The sequence below is a fragment of the Delphinapterus leucas genome, chromosome 1 (assembly GCF_059928025.1).
Source record: "Delphinapterus leucas isolate spDelLeu-1000000601 "Yukka" chromosome 1, BTC_Dleu_Yukka2, whole genome shotgun sequence".
NCBI classification, from domain to species: Eukaryota; Metazoa; Chordata; class Mammalia; order Artiodactyla; family Monodontidae; genus Delphinapterus; species Delphinapterus leucas.
The window spans coordinates 9,642,202-9,659,098 of record NC_143129.1 but is presented as its reverse complement, the minus strand read 5'-3'; the positions used below and the strand labels follow the sequence as shown (position 1 = coordinate 9,659,098).

General features: G+C 38.8%; 1 protein-coding gene and 1 non-coding gene across 6 annotated transcripts in view; both read left to right on the top strand.

The window, feature by feature from the left end:
- The window catches only part of PTPRC (protein tyrosine phosphatase receptor type C), a 121,221-nt gene that overhangs the window by 78,413 nt on the left and 25,911 nt on the right, over positions 1 to 16,897 (top strand). For 4 of the 5 annotated variants that reach the window (XM_022562004.3, XM_022562001.3, XM_022562006.3 and 1 more), the window contains 4 exons: positions 2,258 to 2,416; positions 3,585 to 3,799; positions 8,673 to 8,733; positions 16,316 to 16,424. In XM_022562004.3, the coding sequence (XP_022417712.3) occupies positions 2,258 to 2,416; positions 3,585 to 3,799; positions 8,673 to 8,733; positions 16,316 to 16,424 (544 nt within the window). The remainder of the gene's footprint in view (positions 1 to 2,257; positions 2,417 to 3,584; positions 3,800 to 8,672; positions 8,734 to 16,315; positions 16,425 to 16,897) is intronic. The other variant, XM_022562002.3, reaches the window with a different exon arrangement.
- On the top strand, positions 14,896 to 14,968 carry TRNAD-AUC (transfer RNA aspartic acid (anticodon AUC)). The gene has a single exon. It is a non-coding gene; the product is annotated as a tRNA-Asp (tRNA).

Genomic DNA, 16,897 nt, shown 5'->3' with positions numbered 1-16,897 from the left:
TTCCACATCGCAACGTTGTTATTGGAAATGATTTTGTTTATTGCCTTTTTGCTTAAACAACATAAGAGAAAAATTACCTCTTATTTTGGGAGGTAGCAGTGCAAAACCCTTTGGGGATCAACAAGTTTATACTACTTTGCATGGTGTTCAGGAAGATGCTTTAGAGCAGTTTAAACTGGGAAGTTGTTAATGGATTTCCTGAGGTATTTGCTAAAAAGCAAAGAGGTGACAAGTGACGAAGCCAGTATCTATCTAGCCATTTCCAGTGCAACAGGCATGACTTGAAACTAGATGTATCCCTGTCGCCCTAAGGAAAACTAAATTTCATCACTAAGTCTAATAAAGTCTTTACCTGTGCCATTCGACTAGTGCTTCTGACCTCAGGGTCCTGAGGAAAGGTATCCCACATGGAGGCAGAGAGGCTCGTGTAAAATATGTTGACCTTTCAACCAAAGCTTGAAACCCTTGGCAACTGGAAATGAACATTCCAAACCATCTTTCTAAGCACTGAACACTTTGATTCCCCAAACAGCAATGTCTTTTGGAAAAAAATGTGTTGTTCAAAATTAAATCAACAATTTGATTTTATCAAGCTGGCTAAGATGAAAGCATCACAGAACAACATAAATGAAACTCATTTTGATGCAGAATGGTTGTGAGATTACATCTACAATCATACAAAATTAGGTCACTGAATGGAAGCCAGATGGACCTTGAGAACGACATCCTGACATTTGGATTGTAGCTGAGTTAGAAGCTGATACTTGTCCCGACAGCCAGACAGCATATAAGGGGGTGCCACCTGCCCCTCTCTAGAACTCACACCTTTCCTGTCCTCAAAGACAATTCTCACTGGGGACAGGGTAGCTGAGCTGGCGGGTATTAAATCAACTAACTCAGATTTAGGGATTTCTGAGAAAATAGACATTTAACCAGGCTAGAACAGACACTTTATCTCACTTACTGTTTAGCATCCCATGGTGAGGTAGAGATATTACTATAATCTCCATGTCATGGATAAGTAACTGAGACAAGAAATTAGCACGTGCTAAATCTTCCCTTACACTGTTTCTGCAAGTCCATTGGCGTGTCCACCTGGACCAGAGAATTAAAGTGTCCAAGAGGAGGAAAAAGCTTGGCCCCATTGCAGACCCTTGTCCCCCTCTTCTACCCCAGACAATATGCATGGCGGTGAAGGGTAAAGCATGGCCTCTGGGACCTCAGTGTCCGGGTTTCATCCTGACTCTGTTGTTCCTTTCCTGTGAGATCATGGACAGATTGCTAATATCTCTGTGGCTCAGTTTTCTCATCTGTAAAATCGGATGACATCAACAGTGCCAACCTATAGGGTTGTGGTGATGGTGAATTAATTCACATAGACCACTTCAAGACATGCTTGGAACACAGCATCGTCTGTTCATTGTTTTTATAACTACTGGTATTATTATTATTATCACTGTAACGTGCTTCCTCTCTAACCTTCTTTTAACCTGTCTTTCTTGGTGGCATTTGGCTACTCAAAAATAGTCAGTGGCTAGTGATTTTTCAACTTAACAAGTGCTAACTCATCTGTGTAAGCAAGGCCCCACCTCCCATGTTCCTACCCAGCCAGAGTCTGCTATCCTAGTCGGGCTCGTGCCTAAACTAAAAATGCTCCTTCTTTCCTTTGTAAAATTTTATTTCCTCCCTTACACCTACCCAGCCTCACTCATCTTTCAATGATCAGCTCAGGTTCTACTGCCAGTGTGAAGCTGTCCTTCACTGTTTCAGCTCCCATGAATTACTGTAGTGCTCTGATGAATAGAGCAGAGGATACTTAGTTACTGGTGATCAAATGGATTTTGTATCTGAAGTCTATAACAGTGGCTCATACCAAAGTTCAAAGTTTGGAGGTTAAGTATCAGAAAAGGGGTTGCCAAAGTTTTGGAAAAAAGACTTTCATGATATCCACCATGAGCTGTGTTTTCTCAGAAAGAAAAGAGATCATAGGTAAACAATATGCTTGAACTTATTAAATACGTTATGTACCAAATTAATTATATGAAACCATCATTTTTGAATATTTGAGTTTATAGTAATCACGGTTGTTCAATGCATTTGCTGATAATTGTGTGTATTCCTGAGCACCAAGGATTTTTCATTTCTCAATCACTCAGTTTGGAGTCGGCTTGGAATGATTTACTGTAGACACTAAATTAAATATGTGCTAATCTTAAATTTTGATGACTTACTAAAAGTTTCCATTTTTTCCCCTGAGAAGAAAGATGCCACACTCTGAATAAAACCACAAATACAATTAATTTGGAATATTTGAAACCTTTTACAAAGTATGAGATAACATTACATGCCTCTGTCAATGGAAGAGTGGAACGTAATGGAACTGATGTGAAATGTGTAGCTGAAACAGAAGCAACACGTAAGTTATAAGCTTTAATGCTTTTTTCTATGAACAGCAAAGTCTAAACCGTTAAAACAACATGTCCACCTTTATGCTTCATTTGAGAAACACACTGACCTGGCACATTTGTTAACATCTAGGGTTTATAATAATTTAAAACACAACAATTTAAAAACTCTCATCCTGGGTTTTCTCTGTATCCTTCAGGTATAATCATAGAATTGTAAGAATGAAGCCTGAGGGCGTATGAACAGGTACAATTTATAAGATTTCAGGCAATTAAGTATCTAACCAACTTAGATAAAAATGCGTTATCTATTGTTTTCTTTATTCTCTAGAAATATCGACTGCCATCAGACACCCAAGAACGCCTCACTCACAAAGCATCCACTGCTTGCATGACCTCATGAAACAATATTTTGTCAGCATTTTCTTCTCCATTACAATGAACTACATACTACTTTATTTTATGTCACATTTTACATTCATTTGGCTCTTGCCCCACCATGGGATGGCTCCATAGATTCCAGGTCCAAAGCTAGATCTGTCTCTGGGGTGAATGTGAACTCCATGAGGTCAGGGCAGAAGAAATACCCCTGTGTAAGGCAACAGCTATGGCTCCAGAAACCCCACCTGGCACCAGGCTCACGCAGAAAAATTGTCCTCTTCAGGACCAGATGTAAAATGCTCTTAATGTCATTTAAGTTCTGGTTTCAAAAGTCCAGGTCCTCAAGCGTTATGCTTTTGTTATTTTCCTGAAAGTCTGTGCTATCACAGAAACAAAGATGATTCATTGCTGCTGAAGAAACCAGCCAGGTATCACCAGGGTCATGTAAGCATTTCCAAAAGGAGGACCTGGACTGTTCGTAGGCCTTCGGGGTTTCCCCTCCCTGCCCCTCCACTCCTTTCTTCTCTATTTTCTATTTCTACCCACTCTCTTTGGGGGAATTGCAAAAAAATCTCATAGTTTCAAGTACAGCTTACATGCTAATATTCATCAAATGAATGTGTAATTTATTTTCAGATGTTTTGTTATAGCTTTTTATGTATGTTCTATCCTAACTTCCCCATCTGTAACACCCAAATAAGCACTTAAAACAGTTTATACTGTACACATATATTGTCCAGTAATTTAAATACACGTTTACCAAATGATTAAAAATAAAATATTTCTTCATTTTGATAGATCCAAGCAAGGTCAAGGACTTACGTGTTTCAAGGAAGACAGATAATAGTATGAATGTGAGCTGTAAACCTCCTGACGACTTTAATGGCCCCAAGACAGGGAAGTACCATTTGATAGTCAGTATTGGAAATAATTCGGCTAAAAAAGAACTACAACAACAAAAGTGCAAATTCTCGGTAGAAGGTCTTCAATATTCAACAGAATATACATTTCAGGTAAGATTACAATTTCCATAATCATACATTACTGATATACATTATAGTGATTATTCTGCAGTATTTAAATAATACTAACACCAGTGCTCACGAAGCTCTGATGTCTAATGGAATCACACTTTAAAAGTGTAAAAGTTTGACTCCAAAATTTTCATCTCTAGTACATAATACAGTTGTTTACAACACATATTTTGTTGGATTATTTTTGACCTTTAACGTGATTTACTTATAGCTAAATTATTGCTCCCGTGTCAAGAAGCACAACATTTCATGCACAGTAGATTATTCCTTTGCCACAACTTTTATTCATCTAGGCTAGTTATCTTTACTACTGTTACTTTTAAAAAATTTTTAATACTTTATTTTTATTTTTTATTTATTTTATTTTTGGCTGCATTGGGTCTTCATTGCTGTGCACGGGCTTTCTCTAGTTGCGGCAAGCAGCGGCTACTCTTCGCTGTGGTGCGCAGGCTTCTCATTGCGGTGGCTCCTCTTGTTGTGGAGCACGGGCTCTGGGCACGTGGGCTTCAGTAGTTGTGGCACACGGGCTCAGTTGTTGTGGCGCACGGGCCTAGCTGCTCCGTGGCATGTGGGATCTTCCCGGACCAGGGCTCAAACCCGTGGCCCCGGAAGGTGGACTCTTTCTCACTGCGCCACCAGGGAAGCCCACTAATGTGACTTCTTAAATTACAAACATTTTTTACAGGTACATTGAGATTAAAAAATAGCAGAAATAAATGTAAGGAAATAGCAGTGTACACAGAGAGTTAAAAAGCTCACCCATAAGCTCGCTGTCTACTGATCATATTCTGTGTGTATACTTCTAAAATGGGAAAACTCAGTCTTTTCCTCCTGCTGTAGGGAGAAACCTCAGTTCATTCTATCTCCTGTGTGTTCTTCACTATAAGAAACACAGGGAAGCATTTCCAAAGAAAACCGGACACCTGAAACACTTCACTTCTGACACTTCTGGTCACCAAATGTGTAAAGGTTTTTCCCCTCATCAAGCAAGTATCTGTGACACCAGCTGGGTGTCCATTCAATTTCGACACCATGTACCCAGAGGTAGCATCAGATTCCACAGGTGAGGGGCTCAGTCCCACGAGATTGGTCCCACCCTATGTCAGAAGACAATGACAAGTAGGAAGTCCCCACCACTTTGTAGCTCGATTTGTCTGCAAATCAGGGGTTCCCGTGACCCACGTCCTTTGGTTTGATTAATTCACTAAAGCAGCTCACAGGACTCAGGCAAACACTTACATCATTTACCAGTTTATTAAAGGTTTTGAGAAAGGATACAGGTGAACAGCCAGATGAAGAGATACGTAGGGTGGGGTCTGGGAGGGTCCCAAGTGCAGGAGCCTCTGTCCCCGTGGAGTTGGGAGTGTATCACCCTCTAGGTGTGAGTGTGTTCCCCAGCCTGGAAGTTCTCTGACCCCAGTACTTCTGGGATTTTATGGAGGCTTCATCACATAGGCATGATAAATCATTAACTCCATTTTCAGCCCTTCTCCCTCCTCAAGAGACTGGGGGAGGGGAGGGGCTGAAACTTCTGAGACTAATCATGGCTTGGTCTTTCCAGTGACCAGCCCTCGTGTGGGAGCTATCCAGGAACCCACCCAGAATCAGCTCAATAGAGTAAAAGACTGTCGCCCTGGAAGTTACAAGGTTTTCTGCAGCTCTGTGTCAGGAATCAGGGTCAAAGACCAAAGACAAAAATGTTCCTAGCGCTCTTATCAGTTAGGAGACACAAGGGTTTGGGGAGCTCTGTGCCAGGAACTAGAGGGAGAGACAGATGTAGATTTTCCATGATCTCACAAATTCCTTAATATGAGCGCACCGTTTGATAAACCGCATGTTTCATAAGTCACTGTATCGCGAACGTTTTTCCATGTTAAATATTCCGCTACTAGTTTTTCATGTTTGTGTAAGATTCTATCTGACGGCTTTATCACATTCTACTAACTATGCCTGTTTTGACAACAGTCAGCAAACACTCTTACTGGGAAATAACAACATCTTTGAATATGTCTTTTATCATTTCTGTCTGAATAAATTCCCAGAAATGAATGTGTTGGGTCAAAAGGAATTGACATGTATTTTGAGATTTTTTTATGATACTTTTTCTTTTCCCTGTGGAAGTTACCAAATTGCCGTTCCCATGGCAGTGTGTGAAATAACTGCTCTGGAGAATCTCACCAACACTGCGCATCCCCTTTTCCTTTGATATTTAGTGGGTGGAATACTGTATTGGCATCTCTTTTTGTTTTTATGGATTTTCTTTACTTACTGTTGAGGAGAAATATCGTTTTGTTATTTGTCTTGTAGTAACATCCTTCCTGCTCCTTTGTCTAGTTTTCTTTGGGAATGCTTCTTGGCTATTAATAGTATTAAACTCTTTGTCCTATGACTTGCAAATTTGTTTTCAGTGTATAGTTTGCCTTTTAATTTTCTTTATAGCACTTTAACTCATACACAATTTCCCCTTTTATTTTTATTCAGTCAAATCTCTCACTTTTATTTCTGGTTTAATGGGAATTTCCACAGTTGACTGCTTAATGTCATGTTGACAATCTGCTTCACATTCTTATCACTTAAAGAAGTGTTTAGGTATACATAAGCTTTCTTGTTTTGTTTTTAACCAGAAACGTAGGTTTGACTTTATCAAATGTGTTTTATGGTACTATGTTGGGTCTGCCATCGTTGTGATGCTATGGTGTGATTGGTGTATATGCTGAATTATAGTGATAGGTTTTCTAATGTTGAACCAGTGTCACATTCCAAGAAAAAAACCCTGCTCTGTCATTGTGTATTATTCTTTTAAAGTATTATTGAGCTCAACAGCTTAATATTTTATTAAGCCTTTATGAATAGGCATTCATAAATGAGGTCATTTAATAAGTGGGTAAAGGCGACGCTGACATAGGTGGGGACACGCATCATTCTTTTCACATTTTTGTATGAAGGTTATGCTAACCTGATAAAACAGGTTGGAGACATTTTCCTGTTCTGTGTTTTATAACTTTAAATAATACAGGAATTATTTGTTCACCAAAAAATGTGTTTTAGTCCCTTTAACACAGAGGGATTCTTTGAGAATCATTTACGTTATCTTTCGATATTACTGTTCTTTTCAAGTAGCTACCCTTTTTGAGTGGGTGTGCCACTTATATTTTCCCAAAGAAGAGTCGGAATAAAAGAAATACTTTGTTATTACCTATTATTGTACATTTCACTTCACCTCCCTCAGTACCCGGGAAGCTCCAGGCACACTGGCTTCCTTTTCTTTTCTCCAAACACTCAGGTTTTACTCTCTTTTAGGCACTTTACTCAACATTCCTCTCTTTCTAGAATTTTCTTCTCCCATTTGTCAATGATGATAAGCTATTCTGGAAAAATATAGGTAAACATCGTATTAAAATGCAATCTCAAAATTCAAATTAGGAGACAATTATTCAGTTATCCTTTCTCTTCCTCACTCTTCAAAAGGCTGCCTCTTGTTGTCTTCACTGCAGTTCCCATAACTTGTTTTTATGTTTATTTCAGAATCCACTGCTACATTTATACCTTCATGAGGGAGCAATCATTTTAGATTTATTCATCATTGTGATCTCTGGTTAATAAATTAATACAGTTGTTTTTATAATTGTTAATGTATTACTTTCTTTTATTGTAGGTTTATTTTGATATTCTGGTAGTTTGGGCATTGAAAGTGATTTTTGACCATTTATTTCTTTCTCCTTTTCCTTTTTATTAACTAAAAATAAATAAATAAATAAAGCTACGGATTGTTCTTTGGTAAAATTTTGACTCTATCCCATGTCTATATTACTTATTACTAATTTCTCAATGGCTGACATAAAATTTAATGAGTGGATTTTTAAAGTAGATTGTTCTTATTATTGATAATTTCTAAAGAGTATATAATTGTAATTTGGAATAATTTTTAATTTATCTTTTTTTTTTAAAGAGACTTTTCTACACTTCTGGTTCCTGAATTTTTTATTGCAATTAATTATTAGTTTAAAAGGATGATTGTCCTTTACAATTTCTGCCCTTTGGAATCTACAGTAATTTTTACAGCTCAGTGTGTGATAAATATTTATGAATACTCTGTGAGTACTGAGGATATTATATACCCTCCATGGGGTAAAAGCTTAGATATATATTTTTCAGATTTATTATTAATCTCTTCTATTAATACTCTTTAGATATATTTTTGCTTCAGCTGTTTTTTTGCTGAAGACTCTTAATGCTTTCCTGCTCCATGCTGTTTCCTTGTATATCTAAATTGTTTTGCTTTACTGTGTTCAATATTTTGAACTACTTATGCCTACACTGTAGAGTTTACCCTGTATCATCAATCTTGATCATTTTAACCCTTCTGAACTAAATATCACTTGAATATAAATACTGTGATTCTTACATTATATTGTTTCCACTTAGCCTTAAAAACTTTTTTGTACGTTTTATGTATAACTCTTCTAAAGAGTATACAGCAGAATTTCCTTTTGAAAGAAATGTGAAGATGTTAGCCTATTAATAGGGAATCAACTTTAAATGATGAACATTTTGATGTGTTGGATTTTGTTCCTTCATTTTCACTTATTCTTGCTGATTATAACTATTAGTATTATTATTATTGCTAAATGGGCTAAGATTTCTTTATATCTTTTTCACTGGTAAATATTTTCTTTAAAACATTTTGATAATAAAGTATTGACATAATCTTGAAGTTTCAACTTTAAATTAAAGTTAACCAGTATATTTTTTATGAAAATAAACAACAATGTATGACAAATATGTATGTGTTATATTGTGATTCATAAATTTATACTAGAAAACTATTTTCTCTTTTATTACTGAAATTCAGGTTTTTTATCACAATGGGAAATATTCTGGTCATCCAATAATTGTTTCACAATCAACATCTTGTAAGTCATCACTTAGCTATTTATTATATTTATATTAAGTATATAGTAGCACTTAGCTTTATTATTTTACATTCCTACTCATGTTTAATTATTAAATGTTTATATTATATATTTTCCAAAAAACATTATATTTTAAGTTGTGTGTGCAAACAGATGTACAGGTGAACACCATATTAAAATATAATATCTTAAATTCAAATTAAGATATTAAATTATTAAAAGAGTTCATAAAATAATTCATAGAGTATTTATCTGCACAGACTAATATTATGATTATGCTTATGGCATTTCTTCATGTTAGTAACAAGCATGTTTGTTTTGTGTATGTGTTAGAAATTGTCACCTTATTTTATTCTGTCCCTCAAGCATTTGCTTAGCAGAAGCAGGCGTTACATACAAATCTGTGCTGATTTACCCAACTGAGCTAGGATACACATTCCCTAATAACAGTATGGCTTTTTAATGTTTGGTCACTAATATTTTAAAATATTTTAATCAAAATAAAGGTCACTCTAGAAAAAAATCACTGAAATGAAGAAAGCCGTGTGTCACCTTCCCTCACCGGTTGTTCTGCTCTCCAAAATGACCACTTTTCACCATTTCTGTTTTCAATTCTATAGTTTCCTCCATATATAAAAGGGATATTGTCTGCTGCTCTTTCTAGAGTTTTAATGTTGCTTATTGATCTGAGCCTGCGGAGGAAGAAGACTTAGAACACTGCTTTAAGTTTTCTCTACTTGTTAGCTTTGTAAATTAAATTAAATTAAATTAAATTCAAAGCTCCCTGTGCAGTGTTACGAAACACAGGCTGTTTCTGATGTCACCTTGTCACTTCTCCGTCTTTGTCAACTACCCGCACGTGCACAATCATTAATGCTTCATTTTCCCAAGTCTTTCCAAAGAGGGAAGATATAAAAACAGCTTATTTTCCAAACTGCTTTACTAAGTCCCATACAAAGTTTTAGTTCTTTCTGCTCAGATTTATAAAATAAAAGCTCCTAATGTGAAATGCCAAACAAATTCAGCCAAGTATCTTTGACTTTATTTCCATATAATTTTCTTTTATAAGCCCTTACTATAACAACAGCTTCATTGAGTTTTTCTGATTATGTAAATAATTTATAGTGTCAGCATTTATTCTTGGGGTCATAGACTCCACTGGACATTTCATACTCCTATCTTAATAAGCCAGGCCTGGCACCATTTCCCTCAGAGAAACACAGAGTGGGAAACACAGCCAGCAAGGGGGTCTGGCCAAGAAAATCCTGCTAGCATTGCCCACTGCAGTCCAGGGACTATGAACTCTTTGACCCTCTAGAGGCAACTGAGCTATAAGACTGAGGCCGTATGTGTGGGAGCGACCCTGGCTTAGAAGCCCCATGTATCTCTTATAATAGTTCCACAGGCATAGCTACCAGATGTGCCAACAGGGATGCGCCCAGTAACAAGATGTGCCAGGGGTTAGTGCATTCAGGGAAATCAAGGCCAGGGCTTCCCACCAGGACACCATCATTCATACATAACCCTCCTGTCCAGATGCCGTTTGGAAATCAGGGATTGCGTTTACATTAGCAATGTTGCCTGGTGACACAGCTACTATTCCATCTTTATCAGATTTCTCCTTCAGTGGAGCTAGAGGGTTATCCTATGCTCCTTTTTTCCCATAAAGCAGAAAAAGTATTAACTCTTTGCTAACAACAGCATTTTCATAAGAGATAAATAATGTCTTCACATTTTGATACTGACATCTACTCCAGGGGAGGGCTTGGGTTTCGAATTGCAAAAGCACAGCTGCTAGAAATGTATTACTGAGTTTCTCTGGTATCACATTCCACCATCTGCATTTTGACAACATTCCCAATTGAATTCCTGGGGTCCTTTTCTTCTGGAACTCTCTGAGGGTACCATCATAAAATTTTCCTTTATCAGTTTCCCATTTTAAAATTGCTGTATTTGAATCTCATGGGGTTTTTTGTTGTTGTTGTTGTTGTTTTTACTGGTTTATATCTTCTAGTGTAAGAAGAAAATATTCTAATTTCTGCAGGCATGAAAATATCTGTATTCTATTCTAACACAATCAATATTTTGCCCTGGCATAGATTTTAAGTTTAAAACTATAGAATTTAAAGTATTTCAGTTTTGTTCCCCTGCATCCAGTATTACTTTCTAATGCCATCCTGCTTCTCATTCTTTTCGTATGTTCCCTCATTTCATTTTCTCTCTAGAACGTTTAGGCTTTCCTCTTTATTCTTGGTCTGACATGGGTCTTTTTCACTTATTTTCCTGGATGCTATTGGCTTTCATGACCTGGAGACTTGTATCTCTGGGAAGTTTTCTTTGTTCCACTTTCTTTTTGCAGTCTTTTTGGAGCTCATCTTAGTCACATTTTGGAATCATTAGTCGATGTATTATTTTGGCATCTGCCTTTTGTGTTGAGGGTTTCTTTGAGAGTTCCGTTCTCATGGGCAGTCTGACCACAGTTACAGTGACACAGGGGAGAAGGTGATTAGAAGTTCTGTGGTCCTTAAGGGGCCGTATTGACTGAGGAGATTCTCTGTGTTGTTACTGATTTATTTTCTCCGGCATCATTCATAATCTCCAGAAATGAGTCCACAACTGGTACTTGCGGTAGAGTGGAGGGTGCGGGATGGTTCCCTCAGGGTAGGGCACAGGGCCAGTGTCCAACCATTCCACATGCAGACACTTGCTTCTCCTGCTTCACTTCCGTGCTGGGCCTCCTCCCTTCTCTACTTGGAGCCTGATTTTACCTCTAGACTCTTACCTCTTCCATTCAATTTTTCCAAAGAGTAGGCTTGTGTCTCCTCCTCCCTGGTTTGTCTTTCAAGAGATGCCTGGGTTTTCTGTAAATAGACCCTCAATTGTGCCATTTTTGTCTTTTGATTGGTTTCCACTGTCCATGGCGCCTGGGAGCTTGAGGCCCAGGTGTTCTTGGGAAGGTGTGTGTCCCTCGTCACCACATGCTTCTCTGGTTGTGGCTTCCTCTCCTTTGCTTCCTACCTTCCAAAACTTGTCGAAATCTCTCAACCTCTGGTTCCCCGTCTCCCATCCTGTCTGCCATCATGGATCTTTGCCTCGGTCAGTGTTACAGGGGCTCCTAGAGAGAAGAGAGAAGAGCAAGTCTTAGGCCACGAGACGTATCTGAAGCCTTCATTGTTCTATTATTAATACGTTTATGGAGGCACATCTGATGCTATGTCATGTTTCTATAGAACCAACAGCCCTAATTAATTGCAATGGATTGCAATGCTCACTCAACACCGTTTGGTGTGGTTTTTGCAAAATGTCTAGTATGTGCTGCTGGTCTTCTCTTTCCCACTTGATAGATATACATACATATAGACATAAATATAGATATAGATATAGACACACACATGACACGTATATAGGCATCCTCACAACACCTTTCTAAAGAAGATCAAATCATTCCCATTTTATAGATGAGAAAATTTAAACTCGGACAATTTAATCATTTTGCCCCATGTTAAGAGTCAAAGAAATGCCAGAGCCAGGATGCAGACTCAGCTCTGACATCTGACAACCTCCATCTGAAATTAATTTTCTATGTTCCTGTTTTTATGAATTTCCAGTTAGAGACATCTGGAGCATGAGACACGCTGTTTGGGCAGGCGTTGGCCTGGCGGAGTCACTCCATCTTTCTGGTTGTAGGAGAAATGTCTCATGCTCAGGAAGTCTTCCACGGACCATACAGAAAATAGGTTCCCCTTACTTTCTTACCACTCTATTTTTTTCCTTTAAATATAAGGAAAATATATAATTATTTTATTTACCTGTCTAGCCTTTCTTTTCCCCCAAAGGTAAGGAAAATTCCCTCAGAACTGGTACCTTTTTTTGCCTATTTTCTTTCATACCCCCAGAGACTGTCACAGTTTTAGGACACGTAGCATTTGCTCAGTCAGTATGGGATGAAGAGGGGTACCAATCAGTTAAGGCAACGATGGATGCTATAACAGATAAACCAATCAATTAAGGCAACGATGGATGCTATAACAGTTAAGCCCCCAAATCCCAGTGAAGTAACAAAAGAGACATTTATTTCTTACTCCACACCAATTGGGGATGTTTGTGGGCATGTAGAGGGTGGGGTTCTGCTCCACACACCATTCAAAACTCCAGGCTGACACAGGGGCTGACTTCTCCCACACGTGGCTTCTGAATTTGTGAGGACAACCAGCATCCAGCCAGCAGTTTGGAGAAGAGACGAGGTGAAGTGTCTCTCCAGACGGGAGGTAAACACCAGACCCAGAAGAGGCTTATATGCCTTCTACCCTTATCTCAGTTACCTGGACACACTTAACAGCAAGGAAATCTGGTCTGGAAGGAAGAGAAAAGAGTGCTTAAGAGTCAGCCAGTGTCAGCCACAGGCAAGAAGGAAGGAAGCAAGGGAGGGGAGGAGGCTGTGGCTTCAGCCACGCTGAACTATACGGACTGTCTCCATGCAAAATCACAGGGAGGTAATGCTTTGTATTAGTTTTCTCTTGCTGTCCAACAAATTACTGCATGCTCAGTGGCTTTACACCACACCCGTTCATTAGCTCACAATTCCGTAGGTCACAATTCCGGCTCCATGTGACCAGGTCTTCCGCTCAAAGCTGAAATCTAGATGTTGTCCAGAATGAGTTTTTATCTAGAGAATATGCAGAAAAAGTGCTTCCGAGGTCATTCCAGGTTGATGGAGTCCTGTTTCTTGCTGTTGTGGGACCGATGACCCAATTTCCTTGGGGGCTGCAGGCCAGGGCTTGCACTCAGCTCCCAGAGGCCCCTCACGTTCTTTCCACCTGGCCTCCTCCATCTTCAGGCCAGAGCAGTGTGTGGGATCCTGGTGCTTCAGATCTCTGACTTCTGCTTTTAAAGAACTCATGATTAGTTTGGGCTCACCCAGAACAATTCCCATATCTTCCAGTCCCAACTGACTCGACGCTTGAATTCTCTCTGCACAATCGCTTTGCAGCAGTACCTAGATTAGTATTTTCTGAAGTAACCAGGACCTGGAAATCTTGGGTGGCGTATCTTGGAATTCTGCTCACCATATATTTCCTTCAAAAGACCCAGTCTTCTCAGCCTACCCCTGCCTAAAACATACAATTTCTGTATTGCCTTAGAAACATGACTGAAGAGGGTTGAATTTGTTTCCTCATTGAAAATAGTAAGAGCACTAAGTCTCTCCCTATCTCCGTGAACCATAGCCATGGTAGTGAACCCTGATGGACAGCCCCTCATCCCCTTGGGTCCTCCACTCCCTCTGTGCACAATGTTAATTCATAATCCATCATTATGGATTAACCATTAATCCATAATCCATAATCCATAGCCACTCTCTTGCAATTACTCTTGAATCCCTTGATCCTGTCAACCAAAACCCCTGATGTAACAGTTTTCTTCTTTCTCTCCGGCATCATGATTTCCCCTCTGTGCTGGATGGGTCTCATCAAGATGCAGTTGTTGAAAACCAACAAAAAACAGCAACGACCACAATATTTCTTTTGACCCTATTTCCTCTTTGGCTGCCACCCTATTTCTTTACCCCCTGCAACTCCCAACAGTAAAGCTCATTTCTTCCTATTTCACTTGTGAGTCCCTTTGCAGGTTCCATCTTTCTCCTCCAACCTTTGAATACTGGAGTGTCTCAGGACTCAGTCTTGGGCTTTCTTTCCTTTCTATCCAATTTTAATTTCCTGGTGAATTAGTCAATCTCATAGCTTTAAGTAACAGATCTGTGTTGAATACTCTCAAATTAATGTCCAGTCCCAGCCCCTTTCTCGTGAGATTTATGGTAGGAGAGCCTCAGATCTGCATATCCAGTTTCCTACTTGGTGCCTCCACTTGGGCATCTAATTGTTCTTTCAGACTCTCAAATCCAAAACTGAGCTTCTCTTCCCCTCAGAAGGCTGTTCTGCCCACAGCCTTCCTGATCTCCGTTCACTGTAGCGCTGGATGACTACTTCACCTAACTCCAGAGCCGTCAACCTCATCTGAACCACTGTCATATTTTGCCTGGGTTATGGCATTTTCAATAAGGGGTCCTAAGGATCTGTATAATGCACACATTAGAGTTAATTACTCCTCTACTCAAAATCCTGCAAGTGCTACACATTTAACTCCAAAACCTGTGTAACTGGGAATTCCCTGGTGGTCCAGTGGTGAAGACTCTGCGCTATCACTGCAGTGGGCCTGGGTTCGAACCCTGGTTGGGGAACTAAGATCCTACAAGATAAGCAGTGAAGCAAACAAAACAAAACAAAACAAAAAACAACAATAACAAAACAATGTAACCTTAAAATGATTTACAAGACCCTCCAACCTGACCCTCATGCTCTGCCGACTCCTGGCCATATTCTCAAATGGCATCTCCTGCTGCCCATCTCTCTCTCCCTCCACTTCAGCCTCTCCGGATTCTGGATTTTTGCTGCTCCTTGGACATGGGGCATGTTCCTGCCTCCAGGCTCTCACCTAACTGCACCTGTGCCTAGAACAAGCATCCGCCAGTACCTCCTTAGCTAACTCCTTACCTTCCCAGTCTTTATCATCTTCCAACCTACTTTACCATTCACTTACTTAATGTGTATATTCTTAACTGTCTGTCTTAAGTCCCAGAACATCAGTCACATGAGGACAGGGGTCTTTGTCTGTTTTGTTCTCTGAGACATCTTAAGTACCTAAATCAGTGTTTGACACACACTAAAGACTCAAAATACTTTATGCGCATTGTGAATAATTAGTACTGACTATGCTCCAGGCATGGTGCTAAACGTTTACAGTGAATCAAACTTGTTTAGCCTCATTTTAGGAATTAGGGATGGAGACACAAAGATAATAAGGATTTGGGCCAAGGTCCCAACTAGGAAGTGGTGGAGCTAAGTCTGGCTCCCTAATGCCTCTGTGGTACTTTACTGCACTTTCACTGCAGACAAATAGTATGACCTACTTATTCAAGGCAAAGGATATTTCCAATACACTCTCTTTTCTCTGCCCTTCCTCCAAGAAAAGGTGTGATTTCACATTAAACCTTAGTGGAAATACAGGTCAGAGTAAGACTAATCCCAATTGTAGAATGAAATAATTTTGTCCCTTGGATAACTGATTGTATACCTCAATGAGCAGGTTTATCTCTGTGGGGCAGAGACCTTTCTGATCCCCTTAAGAGGCTACCTACTTCTGCATATAAAGTTAAACTATAGGAGGTTCTCTCTGAGAATTGTAACTAGATTACCTCTTCGATCCCTTCAAAATGGAGTGACTGAAAGAAAGAGAATTAAATATAAATGATACTATCTCATAAAAGGACATTATTTGATAGGAAGGAAGAGAATTGCTCTTCTATGCTCTATCGCTCTTAAAATATGAAATGTTTTATTGGTTCTGAACAATATAGGCAAGATTTACAAAATCAGGAATGTATTGTCTTTGATCTCATTCTAAAAATTGTATTTTTTGAAAACTTAAAAAGAAATGAAAGTGTTAAACTGTAAGGTGATTTTTTCAAAGAATCCAGCAAAATATTTGACATAATAAGCTCTCTTTATGTGTTCTTTTTCATTTCTAGATAATTCTAATGCAGTGATCATATTTCTGGTATTTCTGATTATTGTGACATCAATAGCCCTGCTTGTTGTTCTCTATAAAATCTATGATCTGCAAAAGAAAAGATCCAGGTAAAAGTTGATTTTAAGATGAAAAAATAATAATAGTAGTAATAATGATGAAAACCCATTTATGAGGCCAGTTTGGAACCAATTAAGTGAAAAATGTGAATTCAGAGACGACAGCACTAAGTCCAGGACATCACTGACCTTTTGATCAAAGACTTTCACATGGTCTTATTGGTTTATATTAAATATTAATATTTTCTATGTTCACTAATAACTGGATGGATTCCCTTTAATAATAACCAATGAAAAGAATGTGTCTTTTCTTTTAGTACAAAGTGGTCAGAGATCTAGAAATGACAAAGGAGACAAGTATCTAGGGAAGGATATGCATTCCTCTGTCCAGGAACAACTACATTTTACGAAAACCAAGAGGTTCCAAATAAAATAATGTGGTCAGTTATCCGAGTTTTGTTGACCACCGGTGATTGGTTTCTTCCTCCCCACTTTTTCTCGCCCCCATCATCCCCTCCCATCCT